This window comes from Somniosus microcephalus, chromosome 24, assembly GCF_052327205.1.
Source record: "Somniosus microcephalus isolate GS21.2 chromosome 24, FLI_Smic_1.0, whole genome shotgun sequence".
Classification (NCBI taxonomy): domain Eukaryota; kingdom Metazoa; phylum Chordata; class Chondrichthyes; order Squaliformes; family Somniosidae; genus Somniosus; species Somniosus microcephalus.
In genome coordinates, this window is record NC_141010.1 from 62,561,549 (window position 1) to 62,580,920 (window position 19,372).

The 19,372-nt window shown below is 53.3% G+C and overlaps 1 protein-coding gene across 1 annotated transcript in view; it reads left to right on the forward strand.

The window, feature by feature from the left end:
- Positions 1 to 10,198, forward strand: part of LOC147101512 (myosin light chain 4-like) — a 42,555-nt gene extending 32,357 nt beyond the window's left edge. The window contains exons 5-7 of the mRNA XM_085966671.1: positions 2,109 to 2,186; positions 5,787 to 5,829; positions 9,900 to 10,198. Of these exons, the coding sequence (XP_085822797.1) occupies positions 2,109 to 2,186; positions 5,787 to 5,815 (107 nt within the window). The 3' untranslated portion in view covers positions 5,816 to 5,829; positions 9,900 to 10,198. The remainder of the gene's footprint in view (positions 1 to 2,108; positions 2,187 to 5,786; positions 5,830 to 9,899) is intronic.
- Positions 10,199 to 19,372: the final 9,174 nt, after the last annotated feature.

Sequence of the window (19,372 nt, forward strand, 5' to 3'; positions counted from 1 at the left end):
TTTGACAAGGTGCCACACAAAAGATTATTGCTCAAGATAAAAAATCACGGGATTGGGGGTAATATTCTGGCGTGGGTGGAGGATTGGCTCTCTAACAGAAAGCAGAGAGTTGGGATAAATGGTTCATTCTCAGATTGGCAACCAGTAACTAGTGGTGTTCCGCAGGGGTCAGTGCTGGGTCCCCAACTCTTTACAATCTATATTAACGATTTGGAGGAGGGGACCGAGTGTAACATATCAAAGTTTGCAGATGATACAAAGATGGGACGGAAAGTAGTAAGTGAGGAGGACATAAAAAACCTGCAAAGGGACATAGACAGGCTAAGTAAGTGGGCAGAGATTTGGCAGATGGAATACAATACTGGAAAGTGTGAGGTTATGCACTTTGGCAGGAAAAATCATAGAGCAAGTTATTATCTTAGTGGCAAGAAACTGGAAAGTACTGTCTTACAAAGGGATCTGGGGGTCCTGGTGCACGAAACTCAAAAAGTTAGTATGCAGGTGCAGCAAGTGATCAAGAAGGCCAATGGAATGTTGGCTTTTATTGCTAGGGGGGTGGAATATAAAAACAGGGAGGTATTGCTGCAGTTGTACAAGGTATTGGTGAGACCGCACCTGGAATACTGCATACAGTTTTGGTGTCCATACTTAAGAAAATACATACTTGCTCTCGAGTCAGTACAAAGAAGGTTCACTCGGTTAATCCCGGGGATGAGGGGGTGGTCATATGAGGAGAGGTTGAGTAGATTGGGACTCTACTCATTGGAGTTCAGAAGAATGAGAGGCGATCTTATTGAAACATATAAGATTGTGAAGGGGCTTGATCGGGTGGATGCGGTGAGGATGTTCCCAATGAAGGGTGAAACTAGAACTAGGGGGCATAATCTTAAAATAAGGGGCTGCTCTTTCAAAACTGAGATGAGGAGAAACTTCTTCACTCAGAGGGTGGTAGGTTTGTGGAATTTGCTGCCCCAGAAAGCTGTGGAAGCTACATCATTAAATAAATTTAAAACAGAAATAGATAGTTTCCTAGAGTTAAAGGGAATTAAGGGTTACGAGGAGCAAGCAGGAAATTGGACATGAGTCTAGGTTCGGAATGGTCATGGCCCTGTGGGTAGTGGAGTGGGCCCAGGGGCCGTGTAGCCTGGTTCTGCTCCTACTGTGTTTTAATTCTGTGTTAGATTTCAGGAGATGGTTTTATTCCTGTTCCTGGCTGGGGTGGAGATCGCCTTTACAGAAGGTAAGTACTGTAGAAAATATAGGGACAGAGTGATCTCCTGGAAGAATTTCGATCGCCTAGATGGGTCGGAGAGGAATTTCCCAGATTTTTTTCTCCCAAATTGGCCACTGGGTCTTTTATCTGGTTTTCGCCTCTCCCGGGAGATCACATGGGTTCGGGTGGATGCAGAGTGATAGAAGATTTGAGGTTAGGATCAGATCAGCCATGATCATATTGAATGGTGGAGCAGGCTCGAGGGGCTGATTGGCCTACTCCTGCTCCTATTTCTTATGTTCTTATGTTCTAGGATCACATCTGTCCTGCACCAAATCTTCACCATCATGTCAATCACTGCTCACAGCAGCAGAGGTTAATGCCCAGCTACTGATATTGAGGCTGATCGGTCTGGCTTTCTTTCATCTCCTTCTGTGGAGTGTGATTACATCAACCTGGTGAAATTCTTCCAGTCTGCACCATACACACATCCAGTTCACTGAGCCCATCAGCAATCATCATTCTCTCAGATAGTTCCTCTCATGGGCGAGGGGGGGTCCCACCAATCCCATGTCTCATGTTCCCCAATAATTCACTTCAAGGAAACTCTCATCAACAAGAAAAGTATTTAGACGGACCAACCAAACCCATCAATTAGATTCCAGCCAGTAACTCATTAAAGGGTCTCCGTTATTTTTATATATAAACCACATGAACCCTTTGATTATGTTCCAGCCCAAAGCTTATGTTATTTTGATTAAATTTGACCCATTGTGGGACATCTAAATATTTTGAAAGCTTGTAAAGTTGCTGGAATCCAGCAGTAGAGAGTGTTTATGCCTGGACTGAGTGGAACCCTTGCGTTTAAAGATCTAACGAGTCTGTTGCCCGGCAGGTGAGAAGATGGCAGAGAATGAGGTGGAGCAGCTAATGGCCGGACACGAGGACTCGAATGGATGTGTCAACTATGAAGGTGAGACCATGACTAGATCTCGGTCACACCTCCCGAACATCAGTGAGAAAGATCACTGAGGTTAGCAACTCTCCCCGACTCACATTCCCCTCAATCCAACTCTCCCCGACTCACACTCCCCTCACTCCAACTCTCCCCGACTCACACTCCCCTAACTCCAAATCTCGCTGACTCACACTCCCCTTATTCCAACTCTCCCCAACTCACACTCCCCTCACTCCAAATCTCCCTGACTCACACTCCACTTATTCCAACTCTCCCCAACTCACACTCCCCTCACTCCAACTCTCCCCGACTCACACTCTGCTCACTCCAACTCACACTCCCCTCACTCCAACTCTCCCCAACTCACACTCCCCTCACTCCAAATCTCCCCGACTCACACTCCCCTCACTCCAACTCTCCCCGACTCACACTCCCCTCACTCCAAATCTCCCCGACTCACACTCCCCTCACTCCAACTCTCCCCGACTCACACTCCCATCACTCCAAATCTCCCCGACTCACACTCCCCTCACTCCAAATCTCCCCGACTCACACTCCTCTCACTCCAAATCTCCCCGACTCACACTCGCCTCAATCCAACACTCCCCAACTCACACTCTGCTCAATCCAACTCACACTCCCCTCACTCCAACTCTCCCCAACTCACACTCCCCTCACTCCAACTCTCCCCAACTCACACTCCCCTCACTCCAACTCTCCCCAACTCACACTCCCCTCACTCCAACTCTCCCCAACTCACACTCCCCTCACTCCAACTCTCCCCAACTCACACTCCCCTCACTCCAACTCTCCCCAACTCACACTCCCCTCACTCCAACTCTCCCCAACTCACACTCCCCTCAATCCAACTCTCCCCAACTCACACTCCCCTCACTCCAACTCTCCCCAACTCACACTCCCCTCACACCAACTCGCCCCAACTCACACTCCCCTCACTCCAACTCTCCCCAACTCACACTCCCCTCAATCCAACTCTCCCCAACTCACACTCCCCTCACTCCAACTCTCCCCAACTCACACTCCCCTCACTCCAACTCTCCCCAACTAACACTCCCCTCACTCCAACTCTCCCCAACTCACACTCCCCTCACTCCAACCCTCCCCAACTCACACTCCCCTCAATCCAACTCTCCCCAACTCACACTCCCCTCACTCCAACTCTCCCCAACTCACACTCCCCTCACTCCAACTCACCCCAACTCACACTCCCCTCACTCCAACTCTCCCCAACTCACACTCCCCTCAATCCAACTCTCCCCAACTCACACTCCCCTCACTCCAACACTCCCCAACTCACACTCTGCTCACTCCAACTCTCCCCAACTCACACTCCCCTCAATCCAACTCTCCCCAACTCACACTCCCCTCACTCCAACTCTCCCCAACTCACACTCCCCTCACTCCAACTCTCCCCAACTCACACTCCCCTCACTCCAACTCTCCCCAACTCACACTCCCCTCACTCCAACTCTCCCCAACTAACACTCCCCTCACTCGAACTCTCCCCAACTCACACTCCCCTCACTCCAACTCTCCCCAACTCACACTCCCCTTACTCCAACTCTCCCCAACTCAAACTCCCCTCACTCCAACTCTCCCCAACTCACACTCCCCTCACTACAACTCTCCCCAACTCACACTCCCCTCACTCCAACTCTTCCCAACTCACACTCCCCTCACTCCAACTCTCCCCAACTCACACTCCCCTCACTCCAACTCTCCCCAACTCACACTCCCCTCACTCCAACTCTCCCCAACTCACACCCCCCTCACTCCAACTCTCCCCAACTCACACTCCCCTCACTCCAACTCTCCCCAACTCACACTCCCCTCACTCCAACACTCCCCAACTCACACTCCCCTCACTCCAACTCTCCCCAACTCACACTCTGCTCACTCCAACTCTCCCCAACTCACACTCCCCTCACTCCAACTCTCCCCAACTCACACTCCCCTCACTCCAACTCTCCCCAACTCACACTCCCCTCACTCCAAATCTCCCCAACTCACACTCCCCTCACTCCAACACTCCCCAACTCACACTCTGCTCACTCCAACTCTCCCCAACTCACACTCCCCTCAATCCAACTCTCCCCAACTCACACTCCCCTCACTCCAACTCTCCCCAACTCACACTCCCCTCACTCCAACTCTCCCCAACTCACACTCCCCTCACTCCAACTCTCCCCAACTCACACTCCCCTCACTCCAACTCTCCCCAACTAACACTCCCCTCAATCGAACTCTCCCCAACTCACACTCCCCTCACTCCAACTCTCCCCAACTCACACTCCCCTTACTCCAACTCTCCCCAACTCAAACTCCCCTCACTCCAACTCTCCCCAACTCACACTCCCCTCAATCCAACTCTCCCCAACTCACACTCCCCTCACTCCAACTCTCCCCAACTCACACTCCCCTCACTCCAACTCTCCCCAACTCACACTCCCCTCACTCCAACTCTCCCCAACTCACACTCCCCTCACTCCAACTCTCCCCAACTCACACTCCGCTCACTCCAACTCTCCCCAACTCACACTCCCCTCACTCCAACTCTCCCCAACTCACACTCCCCTCACTCCAACTCTCCCCAACTCACACTCCCCTCACTACAACTCTCCCCAACTCACACTCCCCTCACTCCAACTCTCCCCAACTCACACTCCCCTCACTCCAACTCTCCCCAACTCACACTCCCCTCACTCCAACTCTCCCCAACTCACACTCCCCTCACTCCAACTCTCCCCAACTCACACTCCCCTCACTCCAACTCTCCCCAACTCACACTCCCCTCACTCCAACTCTCCCCAACTCACACTCCCCTCACTCTAACACTCCCCAACTCACACTCCCCTCACTCCAACTCTCCCCAACTCACACTCTGCTCACTCCAACTCTCCCCAACTCACACTCCCCTCACTCCAACTCTCCCGAACTCACACTCCCCTCACTCCAACTCTCCCCAACTTACACTCCCCTCACTCCAACTCTCCCCAACTCACACTCTGCTCACTCCAACTCTCCCCAACTCACACTCCCCTCACTCCAGCTCACCCCAACTCACACTCCCCTCAATCTAACTCTCCTCAACTCACACTCTGCTCACTCAATCCAACATTATGCACTAACACCCCATCGAAAGTTTAAATTCTGTATTTTGTTGATTTCAGTGAGACAGGGACCAGAGCAAATCGGGCCCTTAAGGAACGCAGAGATATACAACAATCTGTATAACCCAGAGAGAAAGAGGCATTTATGTATAAGAACAGCGATATCCAATAATCTGTATGAAAATCAAAGCTACACAATGCATGACACAATACAATAATGTACAGGAAACAAAACCACTGAATAATCTATAACATCCAGATAAATATTTTTTAATATTTTGACTAATGTTAAAGAAATATTTTCCTCTACATTTATCATATTGTCCTAAAGCATGTGGTATTGGATGAGCCACAGACAATGAGGGGGAGTATGATCGACGCTCTCTGGCGTGCCCCATTGCCTGTGTTCAGCAATCCCACCTCCCACTGCTGGAAAAGATCTCGTTCATTGAACAGCAATAATTTTGTTATTTTACTTTTGCAGCTTTTGCAAAACACATCTTATCCGGATGAAAAGTTTCAAATTGGTGAGTTAAACACAGGCTGGAGGACTATCACCTCAAAATCCCCCGCTTCAATCAATGAGACTGAGGCACAGGGTGGTCAGTCTCTGAAAATGTCACCCCGTGTAGAGGGAGCTTTATTCTGTGTCTAACCTGTGCTGTACCTGCCCTGGGAGTGTTTGATGGGACAGTGTAGAGGGAGCATTACTCTGTATCTAACCCATGCTGTACCTGCCCTGGGAGTGTTTGATGGGACAGTGTAGAGGGAGCATTACTGTGTATCTAACCCGTGCTGTACCTGCCCTGGGAGTGTTTGATGGGACAGTGTAGAGGGAGATTTACTCTGTATCTAACCCGTGCTGTACCTGCCCTGGGAGTGTTTGATGGGACAGTGTAGAGGGAGCTTTACTCTGTATCTAACCTGTGCTGTACCTGCCCTGGGAGTGTTTGATGGGATAGTGTAGAGGGAGCTTTACACTGTATCTAACCCGTGCTGTACCTGCCCTGAGAATGTTTGATGGGACAGTGTAGAGGGAGCTTTACTCTGTATCTAACCCGTGCTGTACCAGCCCTGGGAGTGTTTGATGGGACAGTGTAGAGGGAGCATTACTGTGTATCTAACCCGTGCTGTACCTGCCCTGGGAGTGTTTGATGGGACAGTGTAGAGGGAGCATTACTCTGTATCTACCCTGTGCTGTACCTGCCCTGGGAGTGTTTGATGGGACAGTGTAGAGGGTGCTTTACTCTGTATCTAACCCAGGCTGCACCTGCCCTGGGCGTGTTTGATGGGATAGAGTAGAGGGAGCTTTACTCTGTATCTAACCCGTGCTATACCTGCCCTGGGGGTGTTTGATGAGGCACTGTAGAGGGAGCTTTTCTCTGTATCTAACCCGTGTGGTACCCGCCCTGGGAGTGTTTGATGGGACAGTGTAGAGGGAGCTTTACTCTGTATCTAACCCCGTGCTGTACCTGCCCTGGGAGTGTTTGATGGGACAGTGTAGAGGGAGCAGTACTCTGTATCTAACCCGTGCTGTACCTGCCCTATGAGGGTTTGATGGGGACAGTGTAGAGGGAGGTTGTCTCTGTATCGAACCCGTGCTGTACCTGCCCTGGGAGTGTTTGACGTGACAGTGTAGAGGGAGCATTACTGTGTATCTACCCTGTGCTGTACCTGCCCTGGGAGTGTTTGATGGGACAGTGTAGAGGGAGCTTTACTCTGTATCTAACCCAGGCTGTACCTGCCCTGGGAGTGTTTGATCGGACAGTGTAGAGGGAGCTTTACTCTGTATCTAACCCGTGCTGTACCTGCCCTATGAGGGTTTGATGGGGACAGTGTAGAGGGAGGTTGTCTCTGTATCGAACCCGTGCTGTACCTGCCCTGGGAGTGTTTGACGTGACAGTGTAGAGGGAGCATTACTGTGTATCTACCCTGTGCTGTACCTGCCCTGGGAGTGTTTGATGGGACAGTGTAGAGGGAGCTTTACTCTGTATCTAACCCAGGCTGTACCTGCCCTGGGAGTGTTTGATCGGACAGTGTAGAGGGAGCTTTACTCTGTATCTAACCCATGCTGTACCTGCCCTGGGAGTGTTTGATGGGACAGTGTAGAGGGAGCTTTACTCTGTATCTACCCCATGCTGTTCCTGCCCTAGGCGTGTTTGGTAGGATAGTGTAGGGGGAGATTTACTCTGTATCTAATCCGTGCTGTACCTGCCCTGGGAGTGTTTGATGGGACAGTGTAGAGGGAGCATTACTGTGTATCTAACCCGTGCTGTACCTGCCCTGGGAGTGTTAGATGGGACAGTGTAGAGGGAGCTTTACTCTGTATTGAAACCGTGCTGTACCTGCCCTGGGAGTGTTTGATGGGACAGTGTAGAGGGTTCTTTACTCTGTATCTAACCCGGTCTGTGACTGCCCTGGGCGTGTTTGATGGGATAGAGTAGAGGGAGCTTTTCTCTGTATCTAACCCGTGCGGTACCCGCCCTGGGAGTATTTGATGGGACATTGTAGAGGGAGCTTTACTCTGTATCGAACCCGTGCTTTACCTGCCCTGGGAGTGTTTGATGGGAAAGTGTAGAAGGAGCTTTACTCTGTATCTAACCCATGCTGTACCTGCTCTGGGCGTGTTTGATGGGACAGTGTAGAGGGAGCTTTACTCTGTATCTAACCCGTGCTGTAACGGCCCTGTGAGTGCTTGATGGGACAGTGTAGAGGGAGTTTTACTCTCTATCTAACTCATGCTGTACCTGCCCTGGGAGTATTTGATGGAACAGTGTAGAGGGAGCTTTATTCTGTGCCTAACCTGTGCTGTACCTGCCCTGGGAGTGTTTGATGGGACAGTGTAGAGGGAGCTTTACTCTGTATCTAACCCGTGCTGTACCTGCCCTGGGAGTGTTTGATAGGACAGTGTAGAGGGAGCTTTACTCTGTATCTAACCCATGCTGTTCCTGCCCTGGGAATGTTTAATGGGACAGTGTAGAGGGAGCTTTACTCTGTATCCAACCCGTGCTGTACCTGCCCTGGGAGTGTTTGATGGGACAGTGTAGAGGGAGCTTTACTCTGTATCTAACCTGTGCTGTACCTGCCCTGGGAGTGTTTGATGGGACAGTGTAGAGGGAGCTTTACTCTGTATCTAACCCGTGCTGTACCTGCCCTGGGAATGTTTAATGGGACAGTGTAGAGGGAGCTTTACTCTGTATCCAACTCATGCTGTACCTGCCCTGGGAGTGTTTGATGGGACAGTGTAGAGGGAGCATTACTCTGTATCTAACCTGTGCTGTACCTGCCCTGGGAGTGTTTGATGGGACAGTGTAGAGGGAGCTTTACTCTGTATCTAACTCGTGCTGTACCTGCCCTGGGAGTGTTTGATGGGACAGTGCAGAGGGAGCTTTACTCTGTATCTAACCCGTGCTGTACCTGCCCTGGGAGTGTTTGATGGGACAGTGTAGAGGGAGCTTTACTCTGTATCTAACCCGTGCTGTACCTGCCCTGGGAGTGTTTGATGGGACAGTGTAGAGGGAGCATTACTGTGTATCTAACCCCGTGCTGTACCTGCCCTGGGAGTGTTTGATGGGACAGTGTAGAGGGAGCTTTACTCTGTATCTAACCCGTGCTGTACCTGCCCTGGGAGTGTTTGATGGGACAGTGTAGAGGGAGCTTTACTCTGTATCTAACCCGTGCTCTACCTGCCCGGGGAGTGTTTGATGGGACAGTGTAGAGGGAGCTTTACTCTGTATCTAACCCATGCTGTACCTGCCCTGGGAGTGTTTGATGGGACAGTGTAGGGGGAGCTTTACTCTGTATCTAACCCATGCTGTACCTGCCCTGGGAGTGTTTGATGGGACAGTATAGAGGGAGCTTTACTCTGTATCTAACCCCGTGCTGTACCTGCCCTGGGAGTGTTTGATGGGACAGTGTAGAGGGAGCTTTGCTCTGTATCTAACCCATGCTGTACCTGCCCTGGGAGTGTTTGATGGGACAGTATAGAGGGAGCTTTACTCTGTATCTAACCCCGTGCTGTACCTGCCCTGGGAGTGTTTGATGGGACAGTGTAGAGGGAGCTTTACTCTGTATCTAACCCGTGCTGTACCTGCCCTGGGAGTGTTTGATGGGACAGTGTAGAGGGAGCTTTACTCTGTATCTAACCCACGTTACTTGTGTCCGCCTCAGACCTGTTTGATGTATTATTACGTGCTGGCTGTGTCTCAGTGGTGACTCTCTGATCTCTGAGTTGTAGTCGCATTCCAGAGTAATGAGCACGAACTCCAGGCTAAACAGCTCCCCCCCACCCCCCCCCCCCCCGGTGCAGTACCTGCCTTCATTACAACAGTGACTACATTTCAATAGTATTTAATTGGCTTAAAGCCTTCCTGAGGTCGTGAAAGGCGCCACAGAAATGCAAGTGATAAGTTGATTGGGTGGAAGGAAGCTTGTTTGGATCATAAACACCATCGTGGAGCTGTTGGGCCGAATGGCCTGTTTCTGTGCAGTAAATTCTATGTAAAGTTATTTTCTTGGTTTTGAAGTCCTCTGTTAGTTGATGGCTGGCCTCTTTTATAAATGCTGATTGTTTTTTCTCTCTTTCTGGTGGTTCCAGAGGGCGAACAGTGCGATCGCCAGTGAAGACGTAACCAGGAGCAACGAGCAGCCAAACCTTTACACCAACAACCTTTCCTGATTCCACACTGATGTCATCTCAGCAAGTGAGAAGCCATCGTGTATCATCGGGCAGACCCACTCAGTCCCATCATTAGCACTGAAATCAAGCTGCTCTTACTGTGTGCGCTGTGCTGTGTATGTGGATATGCTCCATCACACTCAGCCCATCTCTGATTGTCCATTAACTTGTATTTTAATTTATGAGTTTTTACCACAAATTAAATTCAACAAAAGACACTTCTGTTTTTCCCTGATTATTTCTTTGGGGTGTGGGTGAGAGAAGTAACCGCAGAGCATGACCACAGGTAACGGCTGCGCGACAGCTGTGACCGACAGGTAGAGGCTCGACACATCAGATCAGCACAGAACCCCAGGGAGAGGCCTTTGAGTAGAAGCCTCAGGTAGGGACTTTGCTTACAGTTGGGGTTGTCAACTCTGGTTTGACATATTCCTGGAGATTTGATCATGTGACATTTGATCACATGACATTTGCCCACTGTTTTAATCGCAGTTACCTTAGCCCAGTGTCTCAGTGTCACCAGGCCCCAAATAAAATATTTGACTTTTTGTTTTGCAGTTAGATGAGTAACATCATTTAGAAACCAAGGAAAACACAAAAGAATAGAAAGATTTAAGGATATTTAGGCCTAGAAATTCAGTGGGCTGCGCCACCCGTTAGCGCCTTAAGAGGGCGCTAAGTGGGTCGGAAGCCACTGGCCACGCCTCCCGCTAAATTCAGCGGGACGCTAATGGCGGCGCTAGCCGTTAGCGCTGCGCCGCTACCGATGACATCATCGGTGTGCGCAGCGCCCCGCTAACGCCCCAATCGCGATATTTAGATGCGCCCCCTGCTTTAACGCCGGACGCTATGTGCGACCGGTTTAGGGGGGCCTACCTGCGGCGGTAGAGGCGCTAATTAAAGGAGCGATGCGGGGTGGCCATTTTTTTTGCTGGCTGCCTGCCAGCACCTCTCCGCGCTGCCGTCCCCGGCCTCCTGAGCCCACCCCCCGCGGAGTGCCGACTGCGTTCCAAGAGCCCGGCACTTCTCCTTGGTGCCGCGCTCTTTTGCCGGCACTGGCGATCTCCGATCACGCTGCACAAGGCCCCTCGGTGATTTCAACCTCCATCTCAACTCATTATGCTCTCTCTCCTCCGAATTCACTACCCTCCTATCCTCCCTTAATCTCTCCCTCCATATAATCTCCCCTACCCATACTATACTGTCACTCTCCCCAGCAAAACTGCCATCGTCAGGTCTCCGGCCCTGCCACAGTACTGAAACGGCCCTTATGACATCCTATGTGACTGCCTGGTGAACTATCCCTCCTCGTCCTTCTCGACTTGTCTGCAGCCTTTGACACGGTTGACCACTCCATCCTCCTCCAATGTCTCTCCACCGTCGTCCAGCTGGGTGGGACAGCACTCGCCTGGTTCCATTCTTATCTCTCCAGTCATATCCAGAGAATCACCTGCAATAGCTTCTGTTCCTGCTCCCGCATCGTTACCTCTGGTGTCCCCCAGGGATCTATCCTTGGCCCCCTTCTATTTCTCATCTACATGTTGCCCCTTGGCGACATCATCTGAAAACACAGCATCAGTTTCCACATGTACGCTGACGACACCCAGCTCTACCTCACCACCTCTTCTCTCGACCCCGCCACGGTTTCTAAATTGTCAGACTGCTTGTCCAACATCCAGTACTGGATTAACAGAAATTTCCTTCAATTAGATATTGGGGAGGCAGAAGCCATTGCCTGCGGTCCCAGACACAAACTCTGTTCCCTAGCCACCAACTCCACTCCTCTCCCTGACCACTGTCTAAAGCTGAACCAGACTGTTCACAACCTTGACCCTGAACTGAGCTTCCGACCCCACATCCTCTCCATCACTAAGACCGCCTACTTCCACCTCCGTAACATCGCCTATCTCTTCCCCGCCTCAGCTCATCTGCTGCTGAAACCCTCATCCATGCCTTTGTTACCTCTAAACTCGACTATTGGAATGATCTCCTGGCCGGCCTCGCACATTCCACACTTCCACATCGGAAACCCTGCTGCCCGTGTCCGAATTCGCACCAAGTCCCGTTAACCCATCACCCCTGTGCTCGCTGCCCGTGTCCGAACTCACACCAAGTCCCGTTAACCCAGCACCCCTGTGCTCGCTGCCCGTGTCCGAACTCACACCAAGTCCCGTTAACCCATCACCCCTGTGCTCACTGCCCGTGTCCGAACTCGCACCAAGTCCCATTAACCCATCACCCCTGTGCTCGCTGCCCGTGTCCGAACTCACACCAAGTCCCGTTCACCCATCACCCCTGCGCTCACTGCCCGTGTCCGAACTCGCACCAAGTCTCATTAACCCATCACCCCTGTGCTCGCTGCCCGTGTCCGAACTCACACCAAGTCCCGTTCACCCATCACCCCTGCGCTCACTGCCCGTGTCCGAACTCGCACCAAGTCTCATTAACCCATCACCCCTGTGCTCGCTGCCCGTGTCCGAACTCGCACCAAGTCTCATTAACCCATCACCTCTGTGCTCGCTGCCCGTGTCCGAACTCACACCAAGTCCCGTTCACCCATCACCCCCATTAACCCATCACCCCTATGCTCACTGCCCATGTCCGAACTCGCACCAAGTCCCGTTAACCCATCACCCCTGTGCTCGCTGCCCATGTCCGAACTCGCACCAAGTCCCGTTAACCCATCACCCCTGTGCTCGCTGCCCATGTCCGAACTCGCACCAAGTCCCGTTAACCCATCACCCCTGTGCTCGCTGCCCGTGTCCGAACTCGCACCAAGTCCCGTTAACCCATCACCACTGTGCTCGCTGCCCGTGTCCGAACTCTCACCAAGTCCCGTTCACCCATCAACCCTGTGCTCGATGCCCGTGTCCGAACTCGCACCAAGTCCCGTTCACCCATCACCCCTGTGCTCGCTGCCCGTGTCCGAACTCGCACCAAGTCTCATTAACCCATCACCCCTGTGCTCGCTGCCCGTGTCCGAACTCACACCAAGTCCCGTTCACCCATCACCCCGGTGCTCGCTGCCCGTGTCCGAACTCACACCAAGTCCCGTTCACCCATCACCCCGGTGCTCGCTGCCCGTGTCCGAACTTGCACCAAGTCCCATTCACCCATCACCCCTGTGCTCGCTGCCCGTGTCCGAACTCGCACCAAGTCCCGTTAACCCATCACCCCTGTGCTCGCTGCCCGTGTCAGAACTCGCACCAAGTCCCGTTCACCCATCACCCCCGTTAACCCATCACCCCTGTGCTCACTGCCCATGTCCGAAATCGCACCAAGTCCCGTTAACCCATCACCCCTGTGCTCGCTGCCCATGTCTGAACTCGCACCAAGTCCCGTTAACCCATCACCCCTGTGCTCGCTGCCCATGTCCGAACTCGCACCAAGTCCCGTTAACCCATCACCCCTGTGCTCGCTGCCCGTGTCCGAACTCGCACCAAGTCCCGGTAACCCATCACCACTGTGTTCGCTGCCCGTGTCCGAACTCTCACCAAGTCCCGTTCACCCATCACCCCTGTGCTCGATGCCCGTGTCCGAACTCGCACCAAGTCCTGTTCACCCATCACCCCTGTGCTCGCTGCCCGTGTCCGAACTCGCACCAAGTCCCGTTAACCCATCACCCCTGTGCTCGCTGCCCGTGTCCGAACTCGCACCAAGTCCCGTTCACCCATCACCCCTGTGCTCGCTGCCCGTGTCCGAACTCGCACCAAGTCCCGTTGACCCATCACCCCTGTGCTCGCTGCCCGTGTCCGAACTCGCACCAAGTCCCGTTGACCCATCACCCCTGTGCTCGCTGCCCGTGTCCGAACTCGCACCAAGTCCCGTTGACCCATCACCCCTGTGCTCGCTGCCCGTGTCCTAACTCGCACCAAGTCCCGTTGACCCCTCACCCCTGTGCTCGCTGCCCGTGTCCGAACTCGCACCAAGTCCCGTTGACCCCTCACCCCTGTGCTCGCCGACCTACATTGGCTCCCGTTCAACAATGCCTCAAATTTAAAATTCTCATCCTTGTTTTCAAATCCCTCCATGGCCTCGCCTCCTCCCTATCTCTGTAACCTCCTCCAGCCCTAAAACCCCCCGAGGTATCTGCGCTCCTCCAATTCTACCCTCTTGAGCATCCCCGATTTGAATCGCTCAACCATTGGCGGCCGTGCTTTCAGCTGCTGGGCCCTAATCTCTGGAATTCCCTCCCTAAACCTCTCCACCTCTCTCCCTCTCTTTCCTTCTTTAAGACGCTTCTTAAAACCTATCTGTTAGACCAAGCTTTTGGTCACCTGTCCTACCACCTCCTTATGTGGCTCGGTGTCGAATTTTGTTTTTTAACTCTCCTGTGAAGCGCCTTGGGACATTTTACTACATTAAAGTTGCTATATAAATAGAAGTTGTTGTTGGAGTTATTGAGTAGAGGCCTGTAAGGTCGAGGCATGCAAGAGGCCCATGAGGCCCTGCGGCCTGTACCCCAGTTCCCATGAGGCTGTGCAGCCTGTACCCCAGTTCCCATGAGGCCGTGCGCCCTGTACCCCAGTTCCCATGAGGCCGTGCGGCCTGTACCCCAGTTCCCATGAGGCCCTGCGGCCTGTACCCCAGTTCCCATGAGGCCGTGCGGCCTGTACCCCAGTACCCATGAGGCCGTGCGGCCTGTACCCCAGTTCCCATGAGGCCCTGCGGCCTGTACCCCAGTTCCCATGAGGCCGTGCGGCCTGTACCCCAGTACCCATGAGGCCGTGCGGCCTGTACCCCAGTACCCATGAGGCCCTGCGGCCTGTACCCCAGTTCCATGAGGCCGTGCGGCCTGTACCCCAGCTCCCATGAGGCCCTGTGGCCTGTACGCCAGTTCCCATGAGGCCGTGCGGCCTGTACCCCAGTACCCATGAGGCCCTGTGGCCTGTACGCCAGTTCCCATGAGGCCGTGCGGCCTGTACCCCAGTACCCATGAGGCCGTGTGGCCTGTACCCCAGTACCCATGAGGCCGTGCGGCCTGTACCCCAGCTCCCATGAGGCCCTGCAGCCTGTACCCCAGTTCCCATGAGGCCATGCGGCCTGTACCCCAGTACCCATGAGGCCGTGCGGCCTGTACCCCAGTTCCCATGAGGCCGTGCGGCCTGTACCCCAGTTCCCATGAGGCCGTGCGGCCTGGAATCACTGGCTGTGTCTATTTCCTCAAAGCTGCGTCATATTAAAATAATTTTCATCACTCGCTTAATGTTTAAGCCTTTCCTGCCCCGCACCAATATCCCAGGGCCTGCTTTTACCACAGACTCCGCTCCCTGAAAGTCACCTCTGATTTCACGACATTTGCTGACATACAGAGAGAGCCCAGGAGACTACAGTTCAAAGCTGGGAAGTAATCTACAGTCAGGATCCAGAGAACGGTGGATTTCAGGATCTGTGGGGAGGGCCCTGGAGTCACCACTCACAGCCTTCCCTCGGACATTCCTTCCCTCAGCCTGGACGGGGTTCGTGTGGAGTAAAAGCATCAGGCCCAGGCTTCACTGTATATTCGGGTTAAACTGGCTGGCTCAGCCCTTCAGCCATGTCATTGTGTTTCCTGCAGCTAATTTTAAATCAGGCTAAATTAACACGATTAAACAGCCAAATGAGGGATGTCTTCGAGTTACCAACTGCCGTCCATTGGGGGTGAACCTGAGATATCCACTGGGCCCCTTTAATAGATGTGTTATGTGAGACTCGAGCATTCCTCTAATTAGAGTGGGTCTCCTGACACTCCCTCGTTCCAGACCTCTTTAATTGCTCACATTATCTGTGTGATGTTACCACAAATAGTTACCAAAAACAGATAATGAGGCCCCAGGCAGATCAGAGGCCTCATTATAACCACAGCTAGAACAGGGGGGAGTGACTGGGCCGAGCAGAACCTGGCTTCACCGCCAGCGATTCACTGCTACATGTGTTCAAAGTAACTTCTCCACCTCCTGAAAAGTTTTGTTAAAGGGAACACAAGTAATCAGTTTGACGGGGGAGGGGCCGTGTGTTGGGGGAGGGGCCGTGTGTTGGGGAGGGGCCGTGTGTTGGGGAGGGGCCGTGTGTTGGGGGTGGGGTCGTGTGTTGGGGGAGGGGCCGTGTGTTGTGGAAGGTGCAGTGCGGTGGGGGGAGGGGCCGTGTGGCGGAGGAGGGGCCGTGTGTTGGGGGAGGGGCCATGTGGTGGGGGAGGGGCCATGTGTTGGGGAGGGGCCGTGTGGCGGAGGAGGGGCCATGTGACGGAGGAGGGGCTGTGTGTTGGGGAGGGGCCGTGTGGTGGAGGAGGGGCCGTGTGGTGGAGGAGGGGCCATGTGACGGGGGAGGGGCCATGTGGCTGTTTCCGCCAACCATCGGCGATGTTCCAGCAGACAATCGCGGGTCCCGCCTGCCCCCCTCCCCGCCCAACCCATGGAAACTCTTACCCCATCTTATTCCTTAATCGACTCCTGATCAATATCGCCACAGGGTCGGCAGAGGTTGAAGAAGAAGGCCCACCTCCACCTTCTGAGGGAAACTGGTGTTGGGCAATAAAAGCTGGTCTCGCCAGCGATACACGTTCACAGAAACCATCACTGATTGGCCGGAGAGTGGCCCGTCTCAGCGGTACGGAGAGTCCAGATGGCTACTTCCTGGGCCGGTCAATGTAACAACCTCCTGGTGACCCCACAGTCACGGCTAACACTGAGGTCAGCACATCCCACATCGATAAATCTCTCCAGCCACACAGGCCGCCTATCCCACCCTGCCTGATGATTGTTGGTCCAGTTCCTCCCCTGTGCCATCACTGTGAGCAGTCGGGCCCCTCACTCTCAATCAGGGCCAGTCACCCACTTGCTGCCTCACTCCAACTGAGCAATCCTGTCCATGGGCTGGAGATCAGGATTAGCGGGAAATTTGCACACACTCTGAGCCACTTTAACAGGGCTGATGGACACTGGGGCGAAACAGGGAGGCGGTAATAAGTTAGTGCAGCTATAAATTGAGAAGAGAAGATGGAAGGACTGTTTAGATGTAACTGCCTTACACAGAGGGTGTTGAATGTGTGGAACAGGGGAGGGAGGCACCTGTATCAGCAAGTTCGAGGGAGCGCTGGATAATTTGAGAGAGGAGTATGAAAGGTATTATGGGATGTGAAATGTCCCAGACATTGGGCCTGCCCAGATGTGTCTATTCCAGCTGTTCACATTCCAACATTCCATTGGCTAAGGACATGCCTTCAATAGAATTGTACATACGCGAATCAATCCAGAAAGCGGAGGTCAGATTGGACTGCCTCTGGAGGACTTGGGAAATGGAAGAGCTTAGAAAGGCCTATTCTCCGATTTCCCCCACGGACACACTATGGCCTAGAAACTGCATCGGACGGCGCCGCCTGCACGCGCTCATTCTGTGCTGGGGATGCACCACACACCATATTGGTTCAGGCGCCCTGTAGTCACCCAGATCACCCGCCTGATACAAGTGCTAGGCCCACAGCTCGGGGGGCCGAGTGCCTAATCCAGGCCCTGGTCCGAAGATGGCTCTGCTTGATCCAATTTCTAGGCCTCTGTGGGCCCAGCACGGACTGAATATCAGCAGCAACAGCAGCCAGTCACAAACTGCATTCCCGGAATGCTCAAGGATGCAGGCAAGCAGCAGTCCTCTATTTAAGTTAATGAGCCACTCACTGAAGATCTCTAGCAGTACCGATGGCCATTTATAGGCCTGATCTGTTGTGGGGGAGGGGCATGTCGTTCTACAGAAATAATCCCTCAGGAGGTGCGAGGCATTTCGCTCTAAGGTGGTTGGGACCCTTTAAGAATGCACAAGAACTTTCACTGGTCCCAGTGATACTGACCTCCCCCCTCCTGATACGGCAATGTGGGGGTCACGCTCAGCATCAGCCTTTGTGGAATGTTCCAGCAGGCAGGTGTATATTCGATCCATGTTGACAGCTCGAAGACTCAGTAACAAGATTTACAGTTCCTAATGTAAACCCAGCATACTCAGCTGGGCCCAGCAGCTCCACACTGGGGCCACCGAACTCTCGGTCTCCACACTGGGACCATTGAACTCCCGGTCTCCACACTGAGACCATTGAACTTCCGGTCTCCACACTGGGACCACTGAACTCCCGGTCTCCACACTGGGGCCACTGATTTACCGGCCTCCACACTGGGACCATTGAACTCCCGGTCTCCACACTGGGGCCACTGATCTCCCGGTCTCCACATTGGGGCCACTGAACTCCCGGTCTCCACACTGGGGCCACTGATCTCCCAGTCTCCACACTGGGACCGCTGAACCCCCGGTCTCCACACTGGGGCCATTGATCTCCCGGTCTCCACACTGGGATCATTGAACTCCCAGTCTCCACACTGAGACCATTGAATTCCCAGTCTCCACACTGGGGCCACTGAACTCCCGGTCTCCACACTGGGACCATAGAACTCCCGGTCTCCACACTGAGACCATTGAACTCTCGGTCTCCACACTGAGACCATTGAACTCCTGGTCTCCACACTGAGACCACTGAACTCCTGGTCTCCACACTGGGACCACTGAACTCTCGGTCTCCACACTGAGACCATTGAACTCTCGGTCTCCACACTGAGAGCATTGAACTCCCGGTCTCCACACTGAGACCATTGAACTCCTGGTCTCCACACTGGGACCACTGAACTCTCGGTCTCCACACTGGGACCACTGAACTCTCGGTCTCCACACTGGGACCACTGAACTCTTGGTCTCCACACTGGGACCACTGAACTCCCGGTCTCCACACTGAGACCATTGAACTCTCGGTCTCCACACTGGGACCACTGAAATCTTGGTCTCCACACTCGGGTCACTGAACTCTCGGTCTCCACACTGGGACCACTGAACTCTCGGTCTCCTCACTGGGACCATTGAACTCTCGGTCTCCACACTGAGACCATTGAACTCTCGGTCTCCACACTGAGACCACTGAAATCTCGGTCTCCACACTGGGACCACTGAACTCTTGGTCTCCAGACTGGGACCACTGAACTCTCGGTCTCCACACTGGGACCGCTGAACTCTCGGTCTCCACACTGGGACCACTGAACTCTCGGTCTCCACACTGGGACCACTGAACTCTCGGTCTCCACACTGGGGTCACTGAACTCCTGGTCTCCACACTGGGACCACTGAACTCCCGGTCTCCACACTGAGACCATTGAACTCTCGGTCTCCACACTGAGACCAATGAACTCTCGGTCTCCACACTGAGACCACTGAAATCTCGGTCTTCACACTCGGGTCACTGAACTCTCAGTCTCCACACTGGGACCACTGAACTCTCGGTCTCCACACTGGGACCACTGAACTCTCGGTCTCCACACTGGGACCATTGAACTCTCGGTCTCCACACTGAGACCATTGAACTCTCAGTCTCCACACTGAGACCA